The sequence below is a fragment of the Canis aureus genome, chromosome 11, assembly GCF_053574225.1.
Source record: "Canis aureus isolate CA01 chromosome 11, VMU_Caureus_v.1.0, whole genome shotgun sequence".
NCBI classification, from domain to species: Eukaryota; Metazoa; Chordata; class Mammalia; order Carnivora; family Canidae; genus Canis; species Canis aureus.
Genome location: NC_135621.1, coordinates 63,886,597 through 63,912,934, shown reverse-complemented (window position 1 = coordinate 63,912,934; position 26,338 = coordinate 63,886,597). Strand labels below are relative to the sequence as shown.

The window sequence follows — 26,338 nt, the reverse complement described above, 5'->3', positions numbered from 1 at the left end:
GCTAATACAGATCATAATAACATTTCAAATACAGCCAAAATGTTTGCAAGATATATTTGTTTTTATTTGCACTTAAATAAAAAAAAAAAAGCTATTTGAGTTTTTAAGATTAAAAAATTACACTGAAATAAAATTTTAAAATGGAGCCTCAATTGTCAGAAATAAACACATTAATTAAGACCTTATGGCTAGTGCTGGGAACCAGTATTAATTGTTCAGTAAAAAGTTAATTACAGTAATTATAACATTGCTTTAAAGTACTTTTACATCCTCTCAACTTTAATCTTCAAAAAAACAGAACAGGAATTACTATACCTTTTTATAGATGATAAAGTTCAAAATTATGAAGTTATAAGAAAAAGAAATTATGAATGACATTAGCAAATATGATAGCTGGGATCCCAATGGATCAAATTTTTTTTTTTAAAAAAAGCATAAAAACGGCTGGAGGTAAAGTCACAAGAACTGATTACAGCAAATAACCGAAAATAAATACAACTTAGTTTAAGAAGATAATGAGTATTTAGATCCAATGAAATTTCTGGAACAGAGTTCATAGTGAGAGTATATACCAGAATCACTCTGGAAGCTTTTTCAAAAAACATACATGCCCTGATCCCACCTGTGATCTGCTGAATAGATACAGAAATATTTAAAGCCCCGACATATTTCTGAAAAAGCCTTCCAAGCAATTCTAACACACTCCTGACTAAGAACCATCGCCCTAAAACACAAAGAAGCAGAAACAATGCACATATCCAGAGAAACCAATCCAAAAATTCATTACAAGTATGGCCTGGGTGACAAACCAGCCAGAGAAAATCTGATTTTTTTTTTTTTTTAATTCTGATGACTTTAACTCTTCTTTCTCTCCCACTCTAAAAAGCTTAGCCAAATACAAGCAAGGGAAAAAGGCAGGAAGATAGGAATAGCCTTCAATCACACTGGTCTATTTTAAAGGTAAATTGTTTGCAAAATTACTATTTTAATTATCATTAGTAACATTTCTTACAATACGGCAAGCAAATGATAATACACTAAAGTGTCAACCACAGTTGAGAATAACTCACTGCAGAATCCATCTCTCTCTCAGAAGTACCGGAGAATACACTGAGAGCAAAAGGAGCAAACAGAGCTAACAATATACACTTTTCTAAGTATCACCTTCACTCACTTTGGGGAAAAAATAAGATCTATTTGTCGTTCCTCAAACCTAGGAACCCAACTGAATCATGGTGATAAGCTTCTTTACCTTAAACACACTTTTTCCATTTCTTCCTAATTATTAAATTTAGAGTTACCTTTTCTCACATAGAATAGCATTTAATTAAAAGGGGCGATGAAAATTTAAGCCTATTACCACATGATAGAAAAAAGACTAACACAGAAGGTGCAAAAGAAGTCAAATGAAGGAAAAGTTATATCAAATAGGCAGAAGGACATATAGCCTATCTACTAAGAAATTTTTTATTTACCTTCTTTTCAGAATGTTTACTATCATTTAAGTGGACAAAGAAGAAAAGATACAGTCTCCAAACATCACTGTCAAATTCTTTTCCACTAGTTAAAAAATACAGAAAACCATTTCAAATTGTTTAAAAGTAAATGGACATTCACATATATTCTTGAAAGACTGTTTTTTTTTTTTTTGGTCTAGCATCTGTTCTAGTCTATTATAAGTTTTTAAGGTTTCACAGAATTCTAGAATGTCTAGATACCCAAACAATAACGAGTGCCAACTATCTCTAGTAGCTCCTGTTTCCTAGGGGTCTGAGGCTCCAAACAGCTCCACTACATAAGAAAACTAACATTAACGGGCATGAATTGTCTCTGTTGTTCCTCAAAACAAGATGCTGTGGTAGCTATTCCCATTTTTAAATCACAGAGTGGCAGAACTAGAATAAAACCAGGTTTGTTATGGGCTAAAGTCCACATTTATTCCAATATCTGAGGCTGACTCTCAAGTCTTAAGAATTCAAGTTAGGGAATTTTCAGATGAATATTTGATATACACAGCGTAAGGTAAATAAAAGATGTAAGAGTTTGACAACAGAAGATTCTGCTAGGGATCCCTGGGTGGCGCAGCGGTTTGGCGCCTGCCTTTGGCCCAGGGCGCGATCCTGGAGACCCCGGATCGAATCCCACGTCGGGCTCCCAGTGCATGGAGCCTGCTTCTCCCTCTGCCTGAGTCTCTGCCTCTCTCTCTCTCTCTCTCTCTCTCTCTGTGACTATCATAAATAAATAAAAAATTAAAAAAAAAAAAAGAATTAAAATTAAAAAAAAAAGAAAAAACAGAAGATTCTGCTAGACATTCCGTTGTGGTGGGGGGAGAAGGAATCTTGAAAAAAATTTCAACTTCCAGGATGAAAAAGTAGAGAAATAATTTTAAAATCTGTCCCAGATTACTCAGGTATTTAACCAACTTAAAAATAAATGACAGTATCAACTCATCTGTTCTGATTAAGACTGCTAGATTACAGGATGCCTATTTAAAAATGAATTAAAGAAATTTTTTTAGAGTAAGTATGTCCCCCATGCAAGTATTTGGGTCACGTGCCTACAGACCCAATCATATGCAGAGAACACGGAGGAGACAAGGCCGGAACACAAGGAAATTCTTCTGAGCCTCTAATAGTGTATTTGGGAAAGACACTACACACACCCCAGATGATCCCAATAATGATTCATCACGATTCCTCCCTAGCCATTTCACTCACTCATTCCCTTCACCCCATCATATATCACTTTAATTCTTTTATACAGGTAGCTGTTGTCTCCTACATTTTCAAGTGCGGCATTTCAGAAAAAGCCCTCATGTTTATAGTGTGTCGTCTCTACTTGAAAACAGTCATTTGTTTTAGTTGTCAATTCCTGCTTCCAGTTCTATCGTTAAAGATTAAGCTCCATCACACCTACACTGATTTTTTTCCTCTTACTCAAGAGAAATACTTAAGTTCTCTTGAAATTCACACCACAGAGTTGGAAGTAGTGTGGTTTACAAAAACAATTTCTTCATGTACTTCCTATTATATGACAAAGCAGATCTATACTAAAGAAAATTGTGAATAAATATCAACTATCTAAATTTTAAAACATATTTTACCAAAGACAGTACTACTGATTAGTAAACAGAACTATGTGTGCCTAAGAACACTTTGCACTTTGTACTGGCACAAGGACGAGCTTTAATTCAGACATAAAATAGCTAATTTTACTTACATTAAACAATACAGAATTATAAATATAATAGAGTAATGACTGCCTACCCATTCCCTACATGAGACAGGGAACATTTTTGTTAACAATACCTGTTCTAATTAATTGTGTCAAAAGACAGAAATCAAAGTGTTAAAAAAAAAAAAAAAGGCAGTAAAGAGAGCTTAATAGACCCTGGTCTGTGAAACCCTAAATAATTAATTTGATAATTTACCTAAACAAAATTTAGAATCATACTTACATACATATGATATATACACACATATATATTAAATTTCCAGTTACTCATGATACTTAAATAATTTTGCTAATGAGCCTCTGATCTGTTAACTTTTACATTCTACAGATAACATATTCAGCTACACATACCTATTTACATATGACATCCGGTAAGAAAAGAAGAAATGGTCTTAAGTGCCTGGTAATCAATAAAAATATTTTTTGAGGTTTTAATACTACCTTACTACAAGTAATCTAAGCTAGGCAACGATAACTAATTAAGCAAAGTTTTTTTCCTATTACTCTTTCGGTTTAACTACTGTTTCAAAACAGGAAAAGAATTTATAATTTACTGATGAGTCTTTTTCTCTAAGGCCTTTACAAGTGATTAAAAACAATACACCCAGACTCCTTTTTTAAAATTTCTTTGGCAGTTTTCATACAACTGAATTACAATTTAAATAACTTGTCATATTAAATACTCCCATTCTAATGCAACTCCAGAAAAGGAAAGACAAAAAAAAAAAGATAATGATCCTACGACTTTTCATTCCTTTAAATTCTTTCCCCTTCAATTTAGGAAATCAGTCCTCACAATAGCACAAAATACAGTGCCATTCAACAAATTTAAATTGTATCACATCGCTGAATGATGGGGGCGGGGGCGGGTGGGGGGGGGTCTTACCTTACCCTCTATGTAAATGGTTCTTTTAAAAGAATCACAGGTATTACACTCGTGCCACATATTAACGAAGTTTGGTTAACTTGCCAGCAGTCAGACTTTTCTTTTCTTTTTTTTTTTACTTATAATGCTCACCGTTCTCTCTGACTCTCATACAAAAAAAATCTCTGTCAACCAATAAATCAGCCAAATATCTCAGATCATCTTTGCCCTCTTCACCCTCTTCATCTCAACGTGCTTTTAAATGATAAATTGACAAAATTATCTGAAAGTTTGGGGTCACTGAAGTGGGTAAAGAGAAAGTTGAAATATTTTAAACTTGTATTCTCACATAAAAACCACAGACAAACCGAAATCAAATGTCATGTGAACCACCCCAATTTCCTTTTCGGCCTGCAGCAGCAGCTAATGGCATTGTTCTGCTCAATCTTCTTTTTAAAAAAAAAAAAAAGCTTTCTACTTCCTCTTCTCCAGACACCAGCCTCCGAGGGTCACCAAGCCAGGGTCTTGGGAGGGCGCGGAGGAAGCATAAACAAGCCCCCCCCACTTCAGCCTCCTGGCCCAGCGCTGAGCTCTATTGTAAGGCCTCCCTGCCTCGAAACCGCCCCATGAACCTTGCCAGAATCCTCTCCAAGGCCACCTCGAGCAGAGCCCGCTGGATTTACTTCCCTCTAGGTTACAGGCAGATCTAAACCCCGGCTGCATATCATATAATAATAATAATAATAATAACAATAACAGGAGGCTCCCTCCTCTGCCCTCCAACTTTTTTTTTCCTGGGTAAACTCGTCGTCCACTCCCCCTGCCCCCAAAGCAAGAGATCTACGCATCTATCTATAAACGGAAAATAGTTACCTGAGTGATGCAAAGTTTTCATTGCTAACTCCTATTTGAAAGCCCGGACACTCCCCTGCCTTCCAACGAAGAAATTAAAAAAAAAAAAAAAAAAAAAGATAACGTCTCCGTAAACCAGAAAGTACCCGCTTTAAAGTGGAAATCATCCACTCGGTTGAAACAACCTTTAGGACCAGGTAGGGCACCCCCGGGGGGGGCTCCTAACCGAGCCACTCGGTGCCACTCGGTGCCACTGTCAGCACATCAGCGATCACCGGCTGGCACTTGATGAAATTGAAAAGAAAAGAAAGAAGAAGACAAAAAAAAGAAAAGAAAAGGAAAAAGAAAAGAAAAGAAGAAATAGAAGAAAAGGCAGAGCACTCCCTCCTGAGGTCTTCACTCCTGTTCTAAGACCTAAAGCCTGAGCAATTCAAATAAAAATCCATTTTGCAATACGTGACCTCTCGGTCCTCCCGGCGTGAGGTTCCCGGTAACTGCTCTGACCCTAAACCATCAGGGCGCCGGGACGCATCCTAACGGCCTCGGGTCACCGCCCGGGACTCGCATCTCGCACGCAAGCCGGGCCGCCCTCCCGAGGCCGACGACGCGCGGGCCGAGGCGACCCAAGGGCAGGGGCGCCCGCGCGCCCCGAGACCGCCGCGCCCCCCGCCGCCCCGAAAGCTCGGGCCCGCGCCGCGGACACTCACCCGAGGCCATGGCTCCGCTCGCCGCGCCGCCCGCTCCAAGCGTCCAGACCCGAGGCCGCACGAGCAGCCCGCGTCGGTCCGGCGGCCGAGGGACTCTGCCGGCGGGCCCCCCGGTGCCCCTGACCACCCCCGGGGCCTCCTCCTCCTTCCCGCCCTCCTCGGGGCTTTGCGGCTCACACCCTCCCACCCCCTGAGCGCTCGCGTCCGGGATCGCCGGCTGCGCCCGTCCGGCGTGCGGGAGCCAGGCGCAGGGGGCGGAGCGCCGCGACAGCCGAGCGCCCGCCGCGGCCCGGAGGCTGAGGCCGCCCGGCGGGAGGGGAATTTCCCGCGACTGACGTAGGCCCCCCCGGCCCCCCCGCCCGCCCGCCGCGCGCACGCCCCGCCCCCTCCGCGCGCCCCGCCACGCCCCCTGCGGCCCGGGGGGCTCCGCGACTGGGTCGGGGCCGCGGGGGGAGGCGGGAGCTTCGGGAGCGCGGGGGACGCCGGGAGCCGGGCGGTGACGGTCCCGAGCGTGCGAAAGCCGCCGGCTGCGGAGAAATCCCCCTCCTCCAGGTGGTTCGGAGGCGCGTGGCTTAAAGTTCAGGAGCGGGTGGGAGGGTGCGCTGACGTGCCGGGGGGCCGGCCGCTGGGAGCGGGGGGGCGGGCCGGGCGGCGGGGGGGGCGGCTCTCCCGGGGCGGCGGCGCGGGGGGGCGCGGGGAGGGAGGGGGGCGGGCGCGAGGCGGGGGGGGGGGCGGCGGGCCGGGGTTTTCAATGGGTGGTTCCCCCTCTTCCCAATTTCGTACATGCAAATCTCCGCCCCCGCGCCGGCGCGGACGTCCCGGTGAGCCCTGGCGGGGAAGTGCGGAAGCCGCGGCGTCGCCTCTGTTCTTCTGTGATGCGCAGATTTGCATTTGGGGACCCCCGCCGCCGGATCGCCCCCCGCCCCCATTCTGCCTCCGCCGGCGGAGGTTCTGTCTGCTTCACCTGCGGCAGCTCTTGAGGCTCTGGAAGAGCCGCCCTGCGAGTTGGGTGCCTCGTACGCGCTGTGCTTGGTGAAGGAGACGCCGTCCGGGATCTGACGGATAGACTCCCACGGGGAAGGGGGTGGGGAGGGGATAGACTCCCACGGGGAAGGGGGTGGGGAGGGGATAGACTCCCACGGGGAAGGGGGGAGGGGGATAGACTCCCACGGGGAAGGGGGTGGGGAGGGGATAGACTCCCACGGGGAAGGGGGTAGGGAGGGGATAGACTCCCACGGGGAAGGGGGGAGGGGGATAGACTCCCACGGGGAAAGGGGAGGGGGAGGGCGATAGATTCCCACGGGGAAGGGGGTGGGGACGGGGATAGACTCCCACGGGGAAAGGGGTCGGCAGGGGGACGAAAGTCGAGTGTGCTGAGTTATCCGTGATAACTTCGTTACACCTCCTGTGTGTCCAGCTACCTCATGTTTAGATGTGTTATTCCGATTTTGTAGATGATGTAATAGGGGTTCAGAGAAGTTAAGTAATCCGTCAGAGGAAAAAAAAAAAGTAATATTTCAGAGAAGTGAAATTCTAGCAAAAAAAAAAAAAAAAAAAAGAAAAGGCACAGTTTAAATCCATGTTCTCTCCACTCTGCCTTGCTGCCCAGAACAAGTGTGGAGAGGGAATGCGGATCGCCAGCCGGCTGTACAAATGCAGAAACTGGAGGACCCAGTTCGGGGAAATTATAAAAAAAAAACAAACAAAAACCTCCTAATATAAAAACCCTCCACGAAACGTGGAAAACACTGAGACCGTGTTATCGAATGAGCATGGAAACATGCCAGTGATGCACTGACGAGATTATAAAAAACCAAAACGAAACAAGTCTCATTTGTTTAGGGAGCCAGGCAGATAAAATCCACGACGGCACCTGCTGTCTTTATCCAAAAGAAAAAATAATACGAAGTTACATCTGGAAGCCAAAAGCTGAGGTTTAAATTCCTATGAAGACTGGGTGGTGTGGTGCCCTCCTCCTTGATACTTGCATTTCAAAGAAGGGAACTTCAAGACCCTCTATGAAAGACCATGGTTGTGGGTGGGGGGGTGCGGATTCAAAATTGTTAAGAGACTTATTTAGCTTCCCCTCCCCTAAGATTTTATTTATTTGAGAGTGAGGGAGCGAGAGCGCGAGCAGGGGCAAAGGGAGAGGGAGGGGCAAGCTCCCCTCTGAGCAGGACCCTGAAATCAGGAAGGAAGGCAAGTCACTCAACCAATCGAGCCACCCAGGCACCCCTTATGTAACTTTTTAAAAGGTGTGCACACATCCCAAAGAAAGAAGTCGTTTACAATTTCGATTTTTCTAAGAAAGAAAAGAAGATGAAGTTTCTTGTCTTTTTCGGTGCCAGGGAAAATTTTTGATTTACCTTTTTAATTTAATGTTTTAGACCCATTCAACCCCCAATATCAAAGCCGTAAGGGAGAACCGAGCAGAGATACTTAAGAATCCACGAGGAAGGGAAGCATGGGTGGCTCAGTGGTTGAGCATCTGCCTTTGGCTCAGGGCTTGGGCCCTTGGTCCCGGGATTGAGTCCTGCGTCGGGCTCCCTGCACTGAGCCTGCTTCTCCCTCTGCCTGTGTCTCTGCCTCTCTCTCTGTGTCTCTCATGAATAAATAAATAGAATCTTAAAAAAAAAAAAAAATCCACGAGGAAGGTGAACGACAAATAGGAACAGAAAATATTTCGTGTGCATTTGTTTATATTTCACCTCCAGAAACTGATTGGTCTTAGGTAGCTCTTGAACTTAATAGGGGATAACGTTTGTTCAGAGTGCTGGAGCAAACCATCCATCCTAGCTGCAGACTGCAGACCTGTTCTAAAACCACTCCAATCTATAAAATCACAAGTTGCATCTAAAAAGATTTAGTGAAACTACAGAATTTTGAACCAATTAAGTTTTATCTTCTGTTTGTCAAAGACTCGGACTTATTTAAATCTCACTCATAGAACAGCATATTTGTATTTACTTCCAGGGCTATTTTTGCCACATAACTAAGCTATTGGCATTATTATTTCACCTTATTTTATTTATAAAATAGAGAAGGAGAGAGTGGCCAAGAGAGCATGAACACGGGGAGGGGCAGAGGGAGAGGGAGAAGCAGCCTCCCCACTGAGCTGGGAGCCCAATGCTGGGCTCCATCCCAGGACCGGGGGATCATGACCTGAGCCAAAGGCAGATGCTTAACCCACTGAACCACTCAGGTGCCCCTATCTCACCTCTTTAAGGTTTTTTTTTTTTTAAACCCTTTCACTATTTATTTTTAAGATTTTATTTATTTATTGAGGGAGAGTATACATACATGAGTGCCAGCGAGGCCAGGGGCAGGGCAAGCAGAGGGGAAGTAGAGAGAGAACCCCAAGCAGACTCCACGCTCGATCCCATGACCCGGAGATCACGACCTTAGCCAAAACTACGAGTCAGAAGCCCAACCGGCTGAGCCACCCAGGCGCCCCTTTATTTTATTTTCTTTTTTAAAGATTTATTTATTTATGTATGTATTTATTTTAGAAAGAGAGGAAGCACAAGCCAGGGGCGAGGGAGAGAGAGTAAGAGAAGCAGACTCTGCTGAGCTCTGAACCTGACTTGGAGCTCAGTCTCACCAACCTGGGACCATGACTTGAGCCAAAACCAAGAGTCAGATGCGTAACCAACTGAGCCACTCAAGCAACTCCCTCACTGTTGTGTTTTGTTTGTCTTTTTAAGATTTTATTTATTCATGAGAGACCCAGAGAGAGAGAGAGAGAGAGAGGCAGAGGGAGGGAGAAGCAGGCTCCATGCAGGGAGCCCGACGTGGGACTTGATCCTGGGTCTCCAGGATCACGCCCTGGGCTGTAGGTGACACTAAACCGCTGAGCCACCTGGGCTGTCCCTCTCACTGTTTTTTAAAGTAAGCTGAACCTCCTTTTGAAAGATTTGAGTCCACATCTGAAAAATGTGAAAATATTTTAGTTGTACGGGATACGTTTAATTTTTAAAAAAAGAAAGGTTAGATGAGGTGATGGATGGACTAAAACCCACAAAGGTAAGTAGTGATTTTTGACCAGGGGGGACTTAAAGAGTTTATCGCTGTAGAGATGATAAGCCGCTAGTTGTTGAGGTTTATAGAAAAGAATAGCACATGTTTTTCCTTAAGGGCCCCAGTTGTTGTTAGTGTTTAGTTTGACAAATAGCTACTCTGTGCCAGATGCTCCTCTATTGGGAGCCCCATATTCCTTGTACCATTCCTGTCTAACCAACAGGTTAGGAAGTTGGGAGCTATCTGACTTTCAGCTTCTCCCACTTAACCCATAACATCCAGTCACCAAGTCCTGCAGATTTTACCAATAAAAAAATATGAATCCATTTCTTCTTCATTGCCATTGTCCATTTTGATATCTTCATCATATCTCACCTAAACTCCTGGAATGGTCTCCTATTTTGCCCACTTACACTTTCGTTCCTTTTGAAAGCCGTTCAAACCTATTCAAATCCATTGTTGCTTGAGTCTTCTGTGAATGCACATCAGACCTCTTTCTTCAGCCTAACCTTCAGTATTCCATGCCTTGCACTTTAACACCACATTGAACTTCTTTCTCCGTAGCTTCTCGTGCTCCGTAAGCCACGCTGTTTTCTTACCCATCTGCCTTTACTCTTACTTTCCCTTCTAGGCAGAACATGGAGTGAAACATGAACATGGATTGAAAGACTTAATATTGTTTAAGTGACAGTTTTCCCCAAATTAATCTATTGGCTCAATGAAACCCAGTTGAAACCCCAGCATACTGTTGTTGGAATTGACAAGGTGGTTCTCAAATTTATATAAAATTTCCAAGGTCCTGGACTAGCCAAGCCAATAGTGAAGAATAAAACTGAAGAGTGTACATTACCAGATGTCAAAATTTATTATAAAACTACGGAAATTGGGGATCCCTGGGTGGCTCAGCAGTTCAGCACCTGCCTTTGGCCCAGGGTGTGATCCTGGAGTCCCGGGATCAAGTGCCGTGTCGGGCTCCGGGCATGGAGCCTGCTTCTGCTTCTCCCTCTGCCTGTCTCTGTCTCTCTCTCTCTCTCTCTTTCTCTCTCTCTTTCTCTGTCTATCATGAATAAATAAATAAAATCTCTAAAAAAAACTACAGAAATTAAGACAGTATGATACTGGTACAAGTTTAGACAAATAGAATAATGGTCTGGATTAGAAAATCTAGAAACTAGAGCCATACATGTACAGTCTGTTGTTTATAACAGTCTCCACTGTGGTATGTGGGGGGAAAGGAGGCCTTTTCATTTACTCGTGCTGGGACAAATCTGTCATCTGGAAAATAATAAAAGCTGATGCCAACCTTACACCATACCCAAAATATTACTTAAAATGGATCATAGACCTAAATGTGAACAGCAAAATAATAAAACTTTGAGAAGAAAACATAGAATACCTTCATGACCTTAAGGTAAGGACTTTGAACATCATACAATAAGCAATAACTGGCAAAAAGATAGATAAATTGGACTTAATTAAAATTAACTAACAGACACCACTAAGAATAAAAAGGCAGGCCATGTACTGGGAGAAGATACTTGGCAACAATACATGTGGTAAAGAATTCTGTGGCATCTGTGAAGTTACTTTGCTCAGAGCTCCCTTCTAGAGAGGCTCTACCTCAGCTTGCAAGTGAAGGCCACGTTTCCTTGGAAGCATCTATCCAATTATGAACACAGTTGTGGGACAAAGGCTCGCTATTTCTAGCCAGTACAGGACTTCTCTATGGGGAGTCATGTCAGAACTCCTTATTGGGCTGGCTGAGAATTTCTTAGACATGCATGCCAGTCTGATTCTATTCCTACCCAGTTCTCTTTCCATTTCCCTTTTCACAGGTGTCAGAACTGTATCTGAAGACTCTTCCTGCCTATTCCTTCTCTCTCTCCCCATTATATTTCATAGGTATTACCCTGAATATATCCCTTGCATTGATCATTTCATATTGGTATCTGCCTCCCCCAGGACCCAGCTGATCTACTCATTCACTCTAAAAATCAGTAAGAAAAAGATAACTCAACTTTTTAAGTAAGGAAAAAACTCCGAAAGGCACTTTACAAAAGAGGATCACCAAATGACTAATAAGCGTATAAAACGGTGCTCAGTCAAAAGGGAAATGTGTACAGAAATCATAATAAAATATTGCTACACCTTCATCAGAATGGCTAAAATTAAAAGGACGATACCAAGTGTTTGTGAGAATGTGAAACAAATGGAATTCCCTTAAATTTTTTGTGGGAATATAAATTGGTACAATAACTTCGGAAAATTGGTAGTATCTACTAATCCTAAAATAATAAGTATCGTATGTTCCAAGAGTACCACTCTTAGATATATACCTAACAGAAATAAGTACTTTATTTATGAAAACGTGGGTGAGAATATTGAAGGCATCTTTATTCTACACGGCAATATGAAAACAAATGTTCATCAACAACAGAATACATAAACTGTTATATTCATACCATGGATTTCTCTCCAGTTATAAAAAGGAATGTATTATTGCCACAGAACAACACGGATGAATCTTATAAATGAAAAACTACACACAAAAGAGTACATACCATATGACTCCATTCATAAGTGTGCCTTGGAGATACTATGGATTTGGTTCCAGACAACCACAATAAAGCAAATACTGCAATAAAGTGAGTCAAATTTTTCAGTTTCCCAGTGCACATCAAAGTTATGTTTGTGTTATTCTGTAGTTTATTAAATATGCAATACCATTATATCTTTAAAAAAAACAATGTAAGGTGGGTGGGGGTTGGGGTGACTGGGTGACAGGCACTGAGGGGGGCACTTGACAGGATGAGCACTGGGTGTTAGGCTATATGTTGGCAAATTGAACTCCAATAATTTTTTTTTTTAAAACCCAGTGTATATACCTTACTTTAAAAATGCTTTGTTGCTAAGAATACTACCATCAGAACTTTCAGTAAGTTGAAATCTTTTTGCTGGTGGAGGATCGTACTTTGTTTGATGTTACGAGCTGCTGATTAATCAGAGGGGTGGTTGTTGAAGGTTGGGGTGGCTCTGGTAATTTCTAAAAATAAGACAATAATGAAGTTTGCCACATTGATGGGCTCTTCCTTTCATGAATGATTTCTCTGTAACGTGCAGTGGTGTTTGAGAGCATTTTACCCACAGTAGAACTTTGAAAATTGGGAGTCCGTCTTCTCAAACCCTGACACCGATTTATCAACTAAGTTTATTTTATATTCTTAATCTTTTGTTGTTCTTCAGCAGTCTTCATGGCATCTTCATCAGGAGTAGAATCCATCTCGAGAAACTACTTTCTTTGCTCATCCTTAAAAAGCAACTCCTCATCCGTTAGAGTTCTACCATGAGACTGCAGCATTTAGTTACATCTTCAGGCTTCACATCCAGTTCTGCTATTTTCACCACATCTGCAGTTCCTTCCTACGTTGATGTCTTGAACCTCTCAAACTCTTCCATGAGGATTGGAATAAACTTCTTCCAAACTCATGTTAATGTTGATATTTTGAACTCTCCCCATGTATCATGAATATTCTTAATGGCATCTAGAGATTCATCCTTTCTAGAAGCTTTTCAATTTACTTTGCCCATATCCATCAAGGGAATCACTATCTGTGGCAGCAGTTGCCTTACAAAATGTATTTTTTAAATCTTTTTATTTAAAAAAATGTAAATTGAAGTATAATTGACACACAATGTCATAGTAGTTTCAGGTGTACGACATAGTGATTCAACAATTATATATGTTACAAAATGCTCGCTGTAAGTATAATTACCATCTGCCACCATACCAAGTTATCACAGTATTTCTAACTGTATTCCCTATGCTGTACTTTTCATCCTCATGGCTTATTTATTTTATAACTGGAAGTTTGTAACTCTTAATCCCCATTCCCTATTTGGCCCATCCCCACAGTCCCCTCCCCTCGGGCAACCATAAGTTTGGTCTCTGTATTTACAATATGTCTCTGCTTTTGTTTGTTCATTTGCCTTGCTTTTTAGACACGTATAAGTGAAATCATGGGGTTTGTCTTTTTCTGACTTATTTTGCTTAGCATAATACTCTTTCTATGCATCCATGTTGCAAATGGCAAGATTTAATTTTTTTTTTTAATGACTCAGTAATACACCATTGTCTATACTACATCTTGTGTCCATTCCTCTACTGTTGGGCACTTAAGTTGCTTCCATATCTTGGCTATTGTACATAGTGCTGCAGGAAATGTAGAGATGCATGTATCTTTTCAAATTAGTGTTTTGTTATCTTCAGATAAATACCCAGAAGAGGAATTACTAGATCATATGATATTTCTAAATTTTTTGAGAAACTTTCATACTGTTTTCCATAGTGGATGTACCAGTTTACATTTCCACTAATAGTGCCTGAGCATTCCTTTCCCTCTGCATCCTTGCCAACACTTATTTCTTGGTTAGTTGTTTTTTGGGGGTTTTTTTTGGGGGGGAGGGTGGACTAGCTATTCTGACATGTGTGAGGTAATATTGTGGTTTTGATTTGCATTTCCCTGATGATTAGTGATGTTGAGCATCTTTTCATGTGTCTACTGGCCGTCTGCATGTCTGCTTTGGAAAAATACCTGTTCAGATCCTGCGCTCATTATTTAATCAGATTTTTTTTTTTTTTTGGTTGTATGAGTTCCTTTTATGTTTTGGCTATTAACCCCTTATCAGATATATCATTTGCAAATATTTTCTTCCATTCTATAGATTGCCTTTTCATTTTGTTGATGGTTTCCTTTGCTGTGCAAAGGCATTTTAGTTTGATGTGGCCCCAATTGTTTATTTTTGCTTGTTTCTTTTACCTGAGGAGACATCCTGAAAAATATTGCTGAGGCCAGTGTCCCAAGAGACGTTTTCTTTTAGAAGATTTATGATTCATTTTAAGTCTTACCTTTAGGTCTTTAATCCACTTTGAGTTTGTATGGTATAAGAATGTGGTTCAGTTTCATTTTTTTTCAAGTAGCTGTCCAGTTTTATCAAACCATTTATTGAAGAGACTGTCTTTCCTTCATTGTATATTCTTGCCTTCATTGTCATAGATTAATTGACCCTATAATTGCACCTGACCCTATAAATTCATTGTATATTTTTCCCTCCTTTGTCATAGATCAATTGACCCTATAAATATAGAGGGTTTTTTTTTCACCCCTAGGATCTCCTTTGACCCTATAAATAAAGAGGGTTTTTTTTTTCACCCCTAGGATCTCCTTTGAGATCAGAAAACAGTTCCATTGATCTGTTTTTGTGCCAGTACCATCTATCTTGCTTACTATGGCTTTGTAATGTAGTTTGAAATCTGGGATTGTGATATTTCCAGCTTTATTCTTATTTCTCAATATTGCTTTGGCTATTTCGGGTCTTCTGCAGATCCATACAAGTTTTAGAATTATTTATTCTAATTCTGTGAAAAATACTACTGGTATTTTGATAGGGATTATATTGAATCTATAGATTGCTTTGAGTAGTTACAGACATTTAAACAATATTACTTCTTCTGATTAATGAACATGGTCTATGTTTCTATTTATGTCATCTTTAATTTCTTTAACAATGTCTTATTTTCAGAATACAGATCTTTCACCTCCTTGGTTAAATGTATTCCTAGGTATTTTATTTCTTTTGATGCAGTAGTAAATGGGATTAATTTCTTTTTCTCCTAGTTATTAGTATATACAAACACAATAAATTTCTGTATGTTAATTTGGCATCTGCAACTTTACATTTATAAGATATACTTAACGATTTTACCAAAGTGCAATGATTTTTTAATCTCCTTAAATAAATAACTGAAAAAAAGGATTCAAGAAATAACAGAAATGGGAAATTTAACCATTAGATTTTTTTTTGCTTCATACCAACCCTGTATTTGGTCTAGAAAACAAGTGTTGAGTGAAATATTACAAAAACACTAACCAAATCATGAAGTGTGTTTCTTAAATAATAAGACTTTAAAGTCAAAATGACTCCTTGATCTGTTGGCTGTAGAATGGATGTCGTATTAGCGGACATGAAAACTACATGAATGTCATTGTGCACTCCATCAGCATGCTTGAGTAACCAGGTGCATTGTCGATGAACAGTAATATTTTTGGAAGAAACCTTTTTCCTGAGGAGTAAGTCTTAATAGTGGGCCAAATAGTCAATAAATTGTATTTGAAACAGATATGCTGTCATTTGGGCCTTGTTCCTTTTATAGAGCCAGAGTATATTTAGCATAATTCTTAAAGGCCCTAGGATTTTTTGGAGTGGTAAATGAGGGTTGGCTTCAACCTAAAGTCACCAGCTGCATTAACCCCTAAGAGAGTCAGCCTGTCCTTTGAAGCCAGACATTGACTTCTTTCTGGCTTTTCAACTCTTACCTCCTTCCAGTAAAAGGTTGTTTTGTCTACTTTGACAATCCATTCTTTAGTGTTGCAACTGTCATTAATGATCTTATATAGATAGATCTTCTGGAAAACTTGCTGCAGCTTCTACATCAGCACTTGCTGCTTCACTTTGCATTTTTATATTGTGGAGATTGGTTCTTTCCTTCAACTTCATGAACTAACCTTTACTAGCTTCAAACTTTTCTTCTGTAACTTCCTCACCTCTCTCATCCTTCAAAGAATTGAAAAGACTTCCCTAATCTCTTGCTCTGAATTAGGTTTGGCTTAAGGGAATGTTGTGGTTGATTTGATCTTCCATCCAGACCACTAAAACTTGGCTTTTGACATGCTTTCTTCATAAGCTTAATGATTTCTACCTTTTGATTTGAAGTGAGAGGCATGCAAGCAGTGTGCCTGGCTGGCTCAGTTGATAGAGTGTGAGACTCTTGATCTTGAGGTCATGAATTCAAGCCCCACACTGGTCATAGAGCTTACTTTCAAAAATCACAGATTACCATAACGTGATAATAATAAAAAGTTTGAAATATTGTGAGAATTACCAAAATGTGACACACAGACATGAAGTGAGCAAATACTGTTAGAAAAATAGTGCCAATAGACTTGTTGATGCCGGGTTGCCACAAACCTTTGATTTGAAAAACAAAAAACAAAAAACAAAAAACAATATCTGAAAAGTACAATAAAGTGAAGAAAAACAAGGTATGTCTGTGTATCAAGTCCAAAAAAGATAAAACTAATTTTTGTGATGGAGGGCAGAATGTTGGGTATCTTTGGAATGTACAGGGGCCAGTTTTGAATTTTCACTCGGGGAACTACTGAAGTTGCTAACCAAGGACAAAGAAGGAACGCCCTTCTTCCCTATCTGGCTGAGGGAATCTATAAACCCCTCCTATACATTGAATCTTAAAAGGATTAGTAGGAAGTGACCCAAGGGAGCCTTCCGAGTTGCTAGAAATGTTTTATATCTTGATATGAGTGAAGGGTGCTAAAAACTCTTTCCTTGACCAAACTCTTGTCAGGCTTTTCTGAGTCCTCTTTTTGACAAATCCTCAGTCTTGGCCTATAACAACTTCAATCTCTTAGCACAAATTATTTTTCCCACCCTTTTTTTTTTTAATTTTTTTTTATTTATTTATGATAGTCACAGAGAGAGAGAGAGAGAGAGGCAGAGACACAGGCAGAGGGAGAAGCAGGCTCCATGCACCGGGAGCCCGATGTGGGACTCGATTCCGGGTCTCCAGGATCGCGCCCTGGGCCAAAGGCAGGCGCCAAAACACTGTGCCACCCAGGGATCCCTTTTCCCACCCTTATACTAAGAGGCTTGATCAAACTCTAGGAGAATTTCTAACCACTCAAGTCCAGGATGATGACTTCTTCAGCCTTCCTTAGGTTGCTGCTTGGGAAAGCACAACACTGTGGAAAGAATTCACTGTTTGTTCCAGCCAACACTTGAAGACAGAAGACAGGTGCCTGGGGGCACCTGGGTGGCTCAGTCGGTTGAGCATCTGCCTTTGGCCCAGGTCGTGATCTCGGAGTCCTGGGATAGAGCCCTATGTCAGGCTCCCTGCTCAGCAGAGAGTAGGTTTCTCCCTCTCCTGTGCTCCCAACCCATTCGTGCTCTCTCTCTCTTTCAAATAAATAAATAATAAATAAAAGTCTTTAAAGACAGGCTACCTGTCTCCTAGTCTTTATGGGAGGGTAGGAGCCTAACTTCAATAAATACTGGATAACAAACGCAGGTGTTTGCCCCTTTCCATTTTTTATAAATTTCCACATCCCTGACTGCTCATTTCCCCCTTCTCCATTGAAAATGCCCAGTCGCCTCTTTATAAATCAAAGTTGAGTTCAGTTTACACTGGGCTTTCTTCGTTTTTCAATACCACTCTAGAATCTGGTTTTGTATAGCTTTTCAAAAAATATATTTACTTATTTTAGAGAGCACCCACCCATACATTCATGCCCACACAAAGGGAGGGAGAGGAACAAGCTGACTCCATGCAGAGTGCGGAGCCCAAGTCAGAGCTCCACCCCAACCCTGAGATTATGACCTGAGCTGAAACCAGGAGTCTGATGCTCCATCAACGGAACCACCCAGGATCCCCTGGCTTTGTATATGTATACATGGGTTACATATATTAAAAACTGAGCTACACTGGTGTGTATAAACACTTGCACACTTTATGTATGTTATACATCAGGTTTTAAGAGTATCTGAATAGATTTGTGATTATTGACCCACAAGGGCCATACAACCTGCATAGCCTTTCCTTGAGACCCTGCTCACCATCTATCTCCCTTCTCTCCACCTCCTAACACTTCTTCACCAGTTTCATTCCTACTAATCCTTTTAAGATTCAATATACAGGAGGGGTTTATAGATTCCCTCAGCCAGATAGGGAAGAAGGGCATTCCTTCTTTGTCTTTGGTTAGCAACTTCAGTAGTTCCCTGAGCGAAAATTCAAAACTGGCCCCTGTACACAGAGGGCAAGGAGAGATGGAAGAAAGGCAGACCACTCCAGCTTGGTAAGTTGCAGGTTTAAGAAGCAAGAGAACTTATATACAAGGTTTGTCTTGGGCAGCTGCAAGACAGGTAGATCCCCATGCCACTTGCCAGATTCTTAAAAGTTTGTACTGAGACCTTAATGGGGTTCAGTCACATACAGAGTCCAGATGATCTCAACAGCACATTACTCTCTTAAGGCTGAATCCTTGAAATGGCTCCTACTGTGGAAATGGTGAGTAGAACTTATATTCCAAGACAGGGAAGAGGGAAGGAGTCTGATTGCCCAGCTTGAAGGTCAACTGGTGGTCATATCCTTTCAGCCTTTTGTCACATCTGTGCAACATAAAAACCAGCATATTATCTATCATACCTGCTTATACTGAAGTACAGTTATCTGGTCATGTGCCTGGTTCCCTTACTAAAATACAAAGTCCTTGAAAGCAGGGACTCTCCTGGTGGCTGGCATATATAGCAGATGTTCAATGTTTGCTGAATGAAGTATCCTGATTAGAGCTCAATACCTTTGTTCCTTGAGCCTGAGCCTGGCTGGGTTATTAAGCATCCCATCATGTCTGTCTTTATGTGTTGTATATCATCCACCTTGCATTTAGATAGCTCTTCTGAGTCTTTTGGGAAACACAGTAGTTGATTTTATTATGAAACTTTGCTATAGGGACACCTGGGTTGCTCAGTCAGTTGAGCATCTGCCTGCAGCTCAGGTCATAATCCCTACAAAGGGATCTCTGTCTGTTTCTCTCTCAAATAAATAAAATCTTAAAAAAAAAAAAAAACTTTGCTATAAACACATCTTTTCAGTTTGATAACAGACATCTTTTTTCTTATAAAGCAATTTCATTTTTTTATCTCTCACTCTTCTTATTCTTCTGGGATCATAGACTTAGAACACATCCATTTACTACTCAGATTCATTTTTTTCTTGAGAGATGTAACTTCTTGATTGCTGCATCATTAAAAAAATCAAAAACTTCCTGATTTTATGTGTTGACATGTTCTTTAGTATCAAGGACAATGATTCTTCACCTTATCAGATTGGTGTCCACTATTTTATAAGTTAAATCTGTAACATCCCCTTTACTATCCTGAAGTGAAATACATAGATATAATCTACCTCACATGAGTATCTTCAAACAAATAAAAACAATGCTCTAACAGCAATATCGAGGAGAAATAAAAAGCCATTTATATATAAAAAAGATACTTCAATATGTATATGTTTGATGTAAATGATGGGAAATATGTATATATAACTCTGCCCCTAGTTCCTGGCACAGAGCTCCTAAATCCCTTGGAATTTCCTGGGTAATAGTAATGTCTTTTGTTCTAATGAGGCAACTCCTTGTGGGCTCCTGGTTGGCTCCTGGATGGTCACCAAACAGAACTAGCTGCAATTAGAAGCTTGGAATATTCAGCCCCACCCTCCAAAGAAGGAAAAGGGACTGGAAATGGAGTTGATAATTGATCATGCCTATGTAATGAGGCCTCCATAAAATCCCAATATCATGGAGTTCAGAGAGCTTCCAGGCTGGGAAACACATGGAGGTTCTGGGACAATAGCTTGCCTGGAGAGGGCATGGAAGTTCTATCCCTGTGTATCTATTCATCTGGCTATTCATCTGTATCCTTTATCACATCCTTTATTATATAATCAACTGGTAAATGTAACTAAATGTTTCCTTGGTTCTGTGAGCTGTTCTAGCAGACAATTGAATCCAAGGAGGAGGTCATGGGAACTTCTGATATGTAGCCAAGTCAGACAGAGGTTATGGGTAACTGGGGGACCTACCACTTATCACCTGAAGTCAGAACAGTCTTATGGGACTGAGCCCTTAAATCTGTGGAATCTGATGCTCTCTCAGTGTCAGAATTGAGTTACATTGTGAGACACGTAGCTGACGTAACACAGAATTATTTGGCTTGTGAAAAAAATCCCACATCTCATATCAGAAGTTGTGGGTTTAATAGCAGTATCAAAGTAAAGAAAGAAAACTGAGTTTTTTTCTTTTCAAAGATTTTATTTCTTTATTTGAGAGAGTGAGCAAGAAGAGGAACAAAGGGAGAGGGACAAGCAGACTCCATGCTGAGTGTGGAGTCCAATGCAAGGCTCCATCCAACAACGCTGAGATCATGACCTGAACTGAAATCAAGAGCTAGTTGTTCAGGATCTCTGGGTGGCGCAGCGGTTTGGCGCCTGCCTTCGGCCCAGGGCGTGATCCTGGAGACCTGGGATCAAATCCCACATCGGGCTTCCGGTGCATGGAGCCTGCTTCTCCTTCTGCCTGTGTCTTTGCCTCTCTCTCTGTGTGACTATCGTAAATAAATAAAGATTTAAAAAAAAAATTCCAGGTGTTTACTCTGTGACAGGTAGTTTTCTAGATTCTTTATTTAAAAAAAAAAAAAAAAAAAAAAAGAGCCAGTTGTTGGAATGCCTGAGTGGCTAGTGGTTGAGCGTATGCCTTTGGCTCAGGGCATACTCCTGGTCTAGGGATCAAGTCCCATATCGGGCTCCCTGCGAGGAGCCTGCTTCTCCTGCTTCTCTTCTTCTCTGCCTATGTCTCTGCCTCTCTCTGTGTCTCATGGATAAATAAATAAAACCTTTAAAAAAGAGAGAGAGAGCTAATTGTTTAACCAACTGAGCCACCTAGGCACCCTGAAAATTGAGTTTTTCTTTACACTCCTTGGTTTGACTACATTTAAAGACTTAATGAGGTTTTCAAATGTTTCTGCCTATACATAGCAAATGCAAGCACCACACATGCAGCCTGATGCTGATGTTTTATATTGATGAGCTGTCAAAATTGTGATTTTACAACTTTCAAAAAGGTTTTCAATTAAACAATCTTTGGATTAACATAGTAATTGCATTCCTAGGAGAATTCACTGTATCTGAAAACCATGTGAGAAATATATTGTGCTTATATGTAAAATGAAATTGTGTTCCAGACTTATATTATAATAGATTTTTCACCTACATGCATGTGAATATCTGTGAGACATTGGGAAATCATAAGGATGGGGGCCAAATCTTGGCTGTGCCAGACTTCCCTAGAAGGGCACGTAGCCTCTAACCACCTCCACAGTAAATGGTCACAGTGCCCCTAAATCATTTTGACAACCAACAATTTGGTTATAGATTTCCAAAATATCCCAAGTGGTTTGAAATAGTGGTTCTTAAATTTTGATGGTCATAAGAATCACTTGAGGAATTATTTGGAATGCAAATTCCTTAGCCCCATCTTAGAAATTCTGATTCAGTAGGTAGGGGAAGGGCTCTGGAGTCCATGTTTTTTTATTGACTACCTTAAGAATTCTGTCCCTCAAAACTCACTCTGACAAGCTTTGCTCTTCACTAGAGCCATGATACTCAACTACAGTGGTCTAATGAAGAAGCCAACATATGGCAAGGGACCAATTTACCCCATATGAACCTTTATATTTAGTATTTTTAAAAATATTTTATTTATTTATTTGAGAGAGAGAGAGCCAGAGAGCACAAGCAGGAAGAACAGCAGAGGGAGAGGGAGAAGCAGGCTCCCCCTGAGCAGGGAGCCCAATGTAGGACTGGATCCCAGGACCCTGAGAGAATGACCTGAGCTGAAGGCAGACACCCAACTGACTGAGCCACCCAGGTGCCCCAAGAACCTTATATTTAGAGCTGTTCATTTGGTACATTTATGTTTTAAGGCCATACAAATTGTGATCATATTGTTGGCAGTATACTTTATTGCTATCACTTTATGACACCAACAAAAGTAAAAATGCCATTAATAGTTGAAAATTGTAATAATTCTGCTGAGTATATTCTTGCTACTATAATAACTATTTAACACAGAAGTAAATCTTAAAACTCAAGTGATAATAGAAGGCCAGAAAAGCAATAGATAGTGTTAGGTGAGGTTAGGGAAAGTATTTAGAGGAGACAGAGGAGCCCCAGGTTAATGGTAGCCTACCAAGAAGTTCAAACAGACAACAGGGCCAAAATAAAATGGCATCCTACACTTCCAAGTGAACATCACAACTGAGAGAGGCTTGATTTAACGATTAATATGGAAACACAATACCCCACCTGGATGACATCTGTTTTCCAGTTGAAAACCAAGCACAGCTCCAGAATTTGATCAGAGGCTTTTCTTGTGAGCAGACATGTAGTTCATCAACATAGGCCTATGGCCTATGGCAGGTACAAGTTGTTTGAGAGGAAGTAGGAAGACTGCTTTATGGGAAAGGAGTCAGGCAAAGTGAGTGAGAGAATCTTGAATAATATTTTATGGAGGCTATGAAAAAAGTCCGTTGACTTATCCCTGGAACATAACTAAGGGGCCTGGCTTAACAAACAACACAGACCCAGATTTAAATCTTAGCTTGGCCAAGTTGTAAAGGTGGGATATTGGACAAGTCACTTAACCTCTCTGTGCCTGTTTGCTCATCTATAAAATGAAGATAATAACAATACAGTGCCTGTCTCACAGACTTGTCCTGAGGATGAAATGGCATCATCACTATAAAGTATCTGACGCAGGGAAAGTGTTTTTAAAATGTTAGCAGGGTTTTTTCCTCTTTTATAAAAATTTTCAACATGCAGCAGGGTTGAAAGAATTTTGCAAGGACCATCTCATCACTCACGCACTAGATTCTACCGTTAATATTTCACTACACTTGCTGTCTAGCAATTTTTCTATCCCTCTTTCCACCACTTATCTATCTTATTTTTTTAATGAAATTGATTGCCAACACCAGTAGACTTCTCCCTAAATACTTCAGCATATAGAAGCAATTATTTTTACCCTCCTCTCATAACCAGAATGAGCCTGTTTATCAGATTCAATGTCTCCGTCAAATAATTCTGATGAACATTGCCAAATTGCTTCTCTTTGATACCCCTTTTGTCTGTGTTACTTTCTCTCTGTTGCACAGTTTATGTAGATATTTTACATCAATTTAGGCAACAAGGTTATTTTACAAGAAATAAAGCCTTATCAAGATTCCACTCAGGGCATCTGGCTGGTTCAGTTGGTGGAGCACATGACTCTTGATCTCAGAGTTGTGAGTTTGAGCCCCACACTGGATGTAGAGATTACTTAAAAATAAATTTTTTTTTTTTTTTTTTTTTTTTTTTTTTTAAGACTACACTCTAGTCCCAGTTAGAGTACTCTCAAGTCAGGGCAGATAGTTGCAGTAGTTGGACTCAGCCATTAGGAGTGGTTTTACCTGTGCTGTTGGCAACTCCCCCCTTCCCATCTCTACTCCTCCCCTGTTTACTTAGCACTCAGTGAACATTATTTAAGATCTCTGAAATCCACTTCCATGAATTTAAGAAGTGTAAAAGACTAAAGTCAGGGGGAAAACACCTCATAAAGGTCAAGGATTAGGATGTACAAATCAGTTTTGAAGAGCCCTAGAATCATTTCCACTTTTTTCTGCTAATGGAACATTCTTTTATATGACTGCAGTACTCAGCAGGAGATAATACTTAAATAGGGTAGATGTTATTTGGATAAGTGGAGAGAAGAGAAGGAGAGAAAGGGAGAAAAACTGAGTGTTGGAGAGACCGGGACAATGGAAGCAAGAGGATGTGTGCCATACAGTGCTGGCTGACTTCTCTTCTTTTTCTGTATTAACTGTAGCTTGGTACGTGATTGCTCAACTGTGCTGTATCTCCCAACTTCCCTTGAGTAGAGGTGCTGTGTGCTTGCCCATTCCTAGTCAGAGACTTTCAGATAGTGAGCCTGCTTTTTACGCCTTTTCATGGGTTAAAAAGATGTCCTGAGTCTGTGTTCATATTTATTATTGAGGACAATGTCCTCCATAGAGGTTATGATTGAGAAATAAGACGGAAGGAATCTGTGTGACTGCATGGAGCAGACTTGTTTAGTCTGCTCTTTATTTATTTATTTATTTATTTATTTATTTTTATTTATTTATTCATGATAGTCACACAGAGAGAGACAGAGAGGCAGAGACACAGGCAGAGGGAGAAGCAGGCTCCATGCACCGGGAGCCCGATGTGGGATTCGATCCCGGGTCTCCAGGATCACGCCCCGGGCCAAAGGCAGGCGCCAAACCGCTGCGCCACCCAGGGATCCCTGCTCTTTAAATTAAGACATGAATTTGTCTTTTCTGAACCATTTGAGTCTCTGTTATAGCAGCTAACATAACATTAACTAATATGAATATATGTTGAGAAACAGAGAAATAAGAGTAAATTTGGTAACAGAACAATTAGAAATGCTGGGAGGAGTGGTTTAGGTTTATCTTGTAGACAGTGGAGAGAATAGCAGTTCTTTTTTTTTTTCTTTTTTTAAGTAAACTACACCAAGCAGGGGCTTGAACTTACAACCCCAAGATGAAGAGTCACATGTTCCACCAACTGAGCCAGTCAGGTGCCCAGAAAATTGTTAGTTCTTAAACCAAACAGTGCCGTGATAAAGCAAGTATTTCAGGAAATTAGACTGGTAGCATGAAAGCCTTCAGGAAGAGGTATTTGCTGTGAAACAAGTGTGAGCCTGAACAGACCACATATTGACTGTGGAAAAGAAGGAAAGATAAAGAGGAAGGAAAACAATCAAGAGACTTTACAAAGAGAAGCTACAGGCCTTGGTGACCAACTGGTGATAGGGAATGAAGGATAACCAGGAGGCAAAGAAAAGCCCTAGAAGTACTGATACAGTAGGAATTGCTGGCAGGAAAATGGAAATTGGAAGATTAACTTTAAAAAAATCATAAATAGCTTGGAGTGTGGCAGGAGACCCAGATCCTGCCATCACCAATTTTGCTTATAGTCCTTCCGATCCAACAGGAGTCCATGTACCACCATTTCTAAAGCAAACTTTACAGGCAAGGGACAGTCCCTAAAAAAGGACTGTAGCTCTGAGAAACCTGCCCACTCACCTATTTTCATTTAAGGAACTGAAACACAAGGCTTGTGAACACCCAGAGAGATGAAATCTTTAGTATGTGAAAACTACTAAAGTAGTTATGATTGCTAAAAAGCAATCATAAAACACTCATTTTAAAAAAATACCTCTCTTTAATCTCCATGTTTGTATTGTTTAGGCCCGATGGTGTCATATATGCTAATTTTGCACATAGAGCACTGCCTGGAAGTATGACACAGTGTATGAACTTGGTTTCTGTAACAGTAGTAATATCCGATGTTTCACAAACATGAAATCCAATATAATTACTTGCACAGATTTAGAATTAACATTTTTCAGAACTGGTAATAAAGCCATCATGGAAGTCCTACGTTTCTGATATGTCTCAACAGAGGACCATTACATTTTAAGGTTGGAAGGAATCTTTTAGAAATTGAGGCACAGAAAATTTAAGTACTTTGCCCATATTCATGAAAGCTGGTTAGTTGGTGAGTTGAAACTTGAAACTAGACTTCCAAACTCTTGTTTGGTCTTTTCCCACCTGCCACATTTCATTTCCAAATGTGATTTAAGACATAAAACAACGTAAAGATATGTGTAGCTAACTTGCAGCCATAATCTCACTAATAAAAACACTAACATATAGAGTGCTTAGCATCTGTAGGTTTATATCTTTTAAGACTCTTATTCTTTCCTAAGAGTTCTCAAATCACCATCTCTATGGGAAAAGTAAAAATAAGTCCTTTAACATGTTTTATTAAAGGCACGGTGTCTTTTTTTTAAAAAACATTTTATTTATTTATGAGAGACACAGAGAGAGAGAGGCAGAGACACAGGCAGAGGGAGAAGCAGGCTCCACGCAGGAA

The 26,338-nt window shown here is 40.8% G+C and overlaps 1 protein-coding gene and 1 long non-coding RNA gene across 6 annotated transcripts in view; one reads left to right on the top strand and one right to left on the bottom strand.

Moving 5' to 3' along the window:
* The window catches only part of REL (REL proto-oncogene, NF-kB subunit), a 40,706-nt gene extending 34,770 nt beyond the window's left edge, over window positions 1-5,936 (bottom strand). The window contains exon 1 of one of the 5 annotated variants that reach the window (XM_077915523.1): window positions 5,659-5,936. In XM_077915523.1, coding sequence (XP_077771649.1) covers window positions 5,659-5,668 — 10 coding nt within the window. In that variant the 5' untranslated portion in view covers window positions 5,669-5,936. Of the gene's footprint in view, window positions 1-1,475; window positions 1,631-4,972; window positions 5,283-5,412; window positions 5,543-5,658 lie in introns of those variants that run through there. The other 4 variants (XM_077915525.1, XM_077915522.1, XM_077915521.1 and 1 more) reach the window with 4 other exon arrangements.
* Window positions 5,937-6,984: 1,048 nt separating this feature from the next.
* On the top strand, window positions 6,985-13,161 carry LOC144324217 (uncharacterized). Its single transcript, XR_013389739.1, has 2 exons — window positions 6,985-12,320; window positions 12,919-13,161. It is a non-coding gene; the product is annotated as an uncharacterized LOC144324217 (long non-coding RNA).
* The last annotated feature ends 13,177 nt before the right edge of the window (window positions 13,162-26,338 follow it).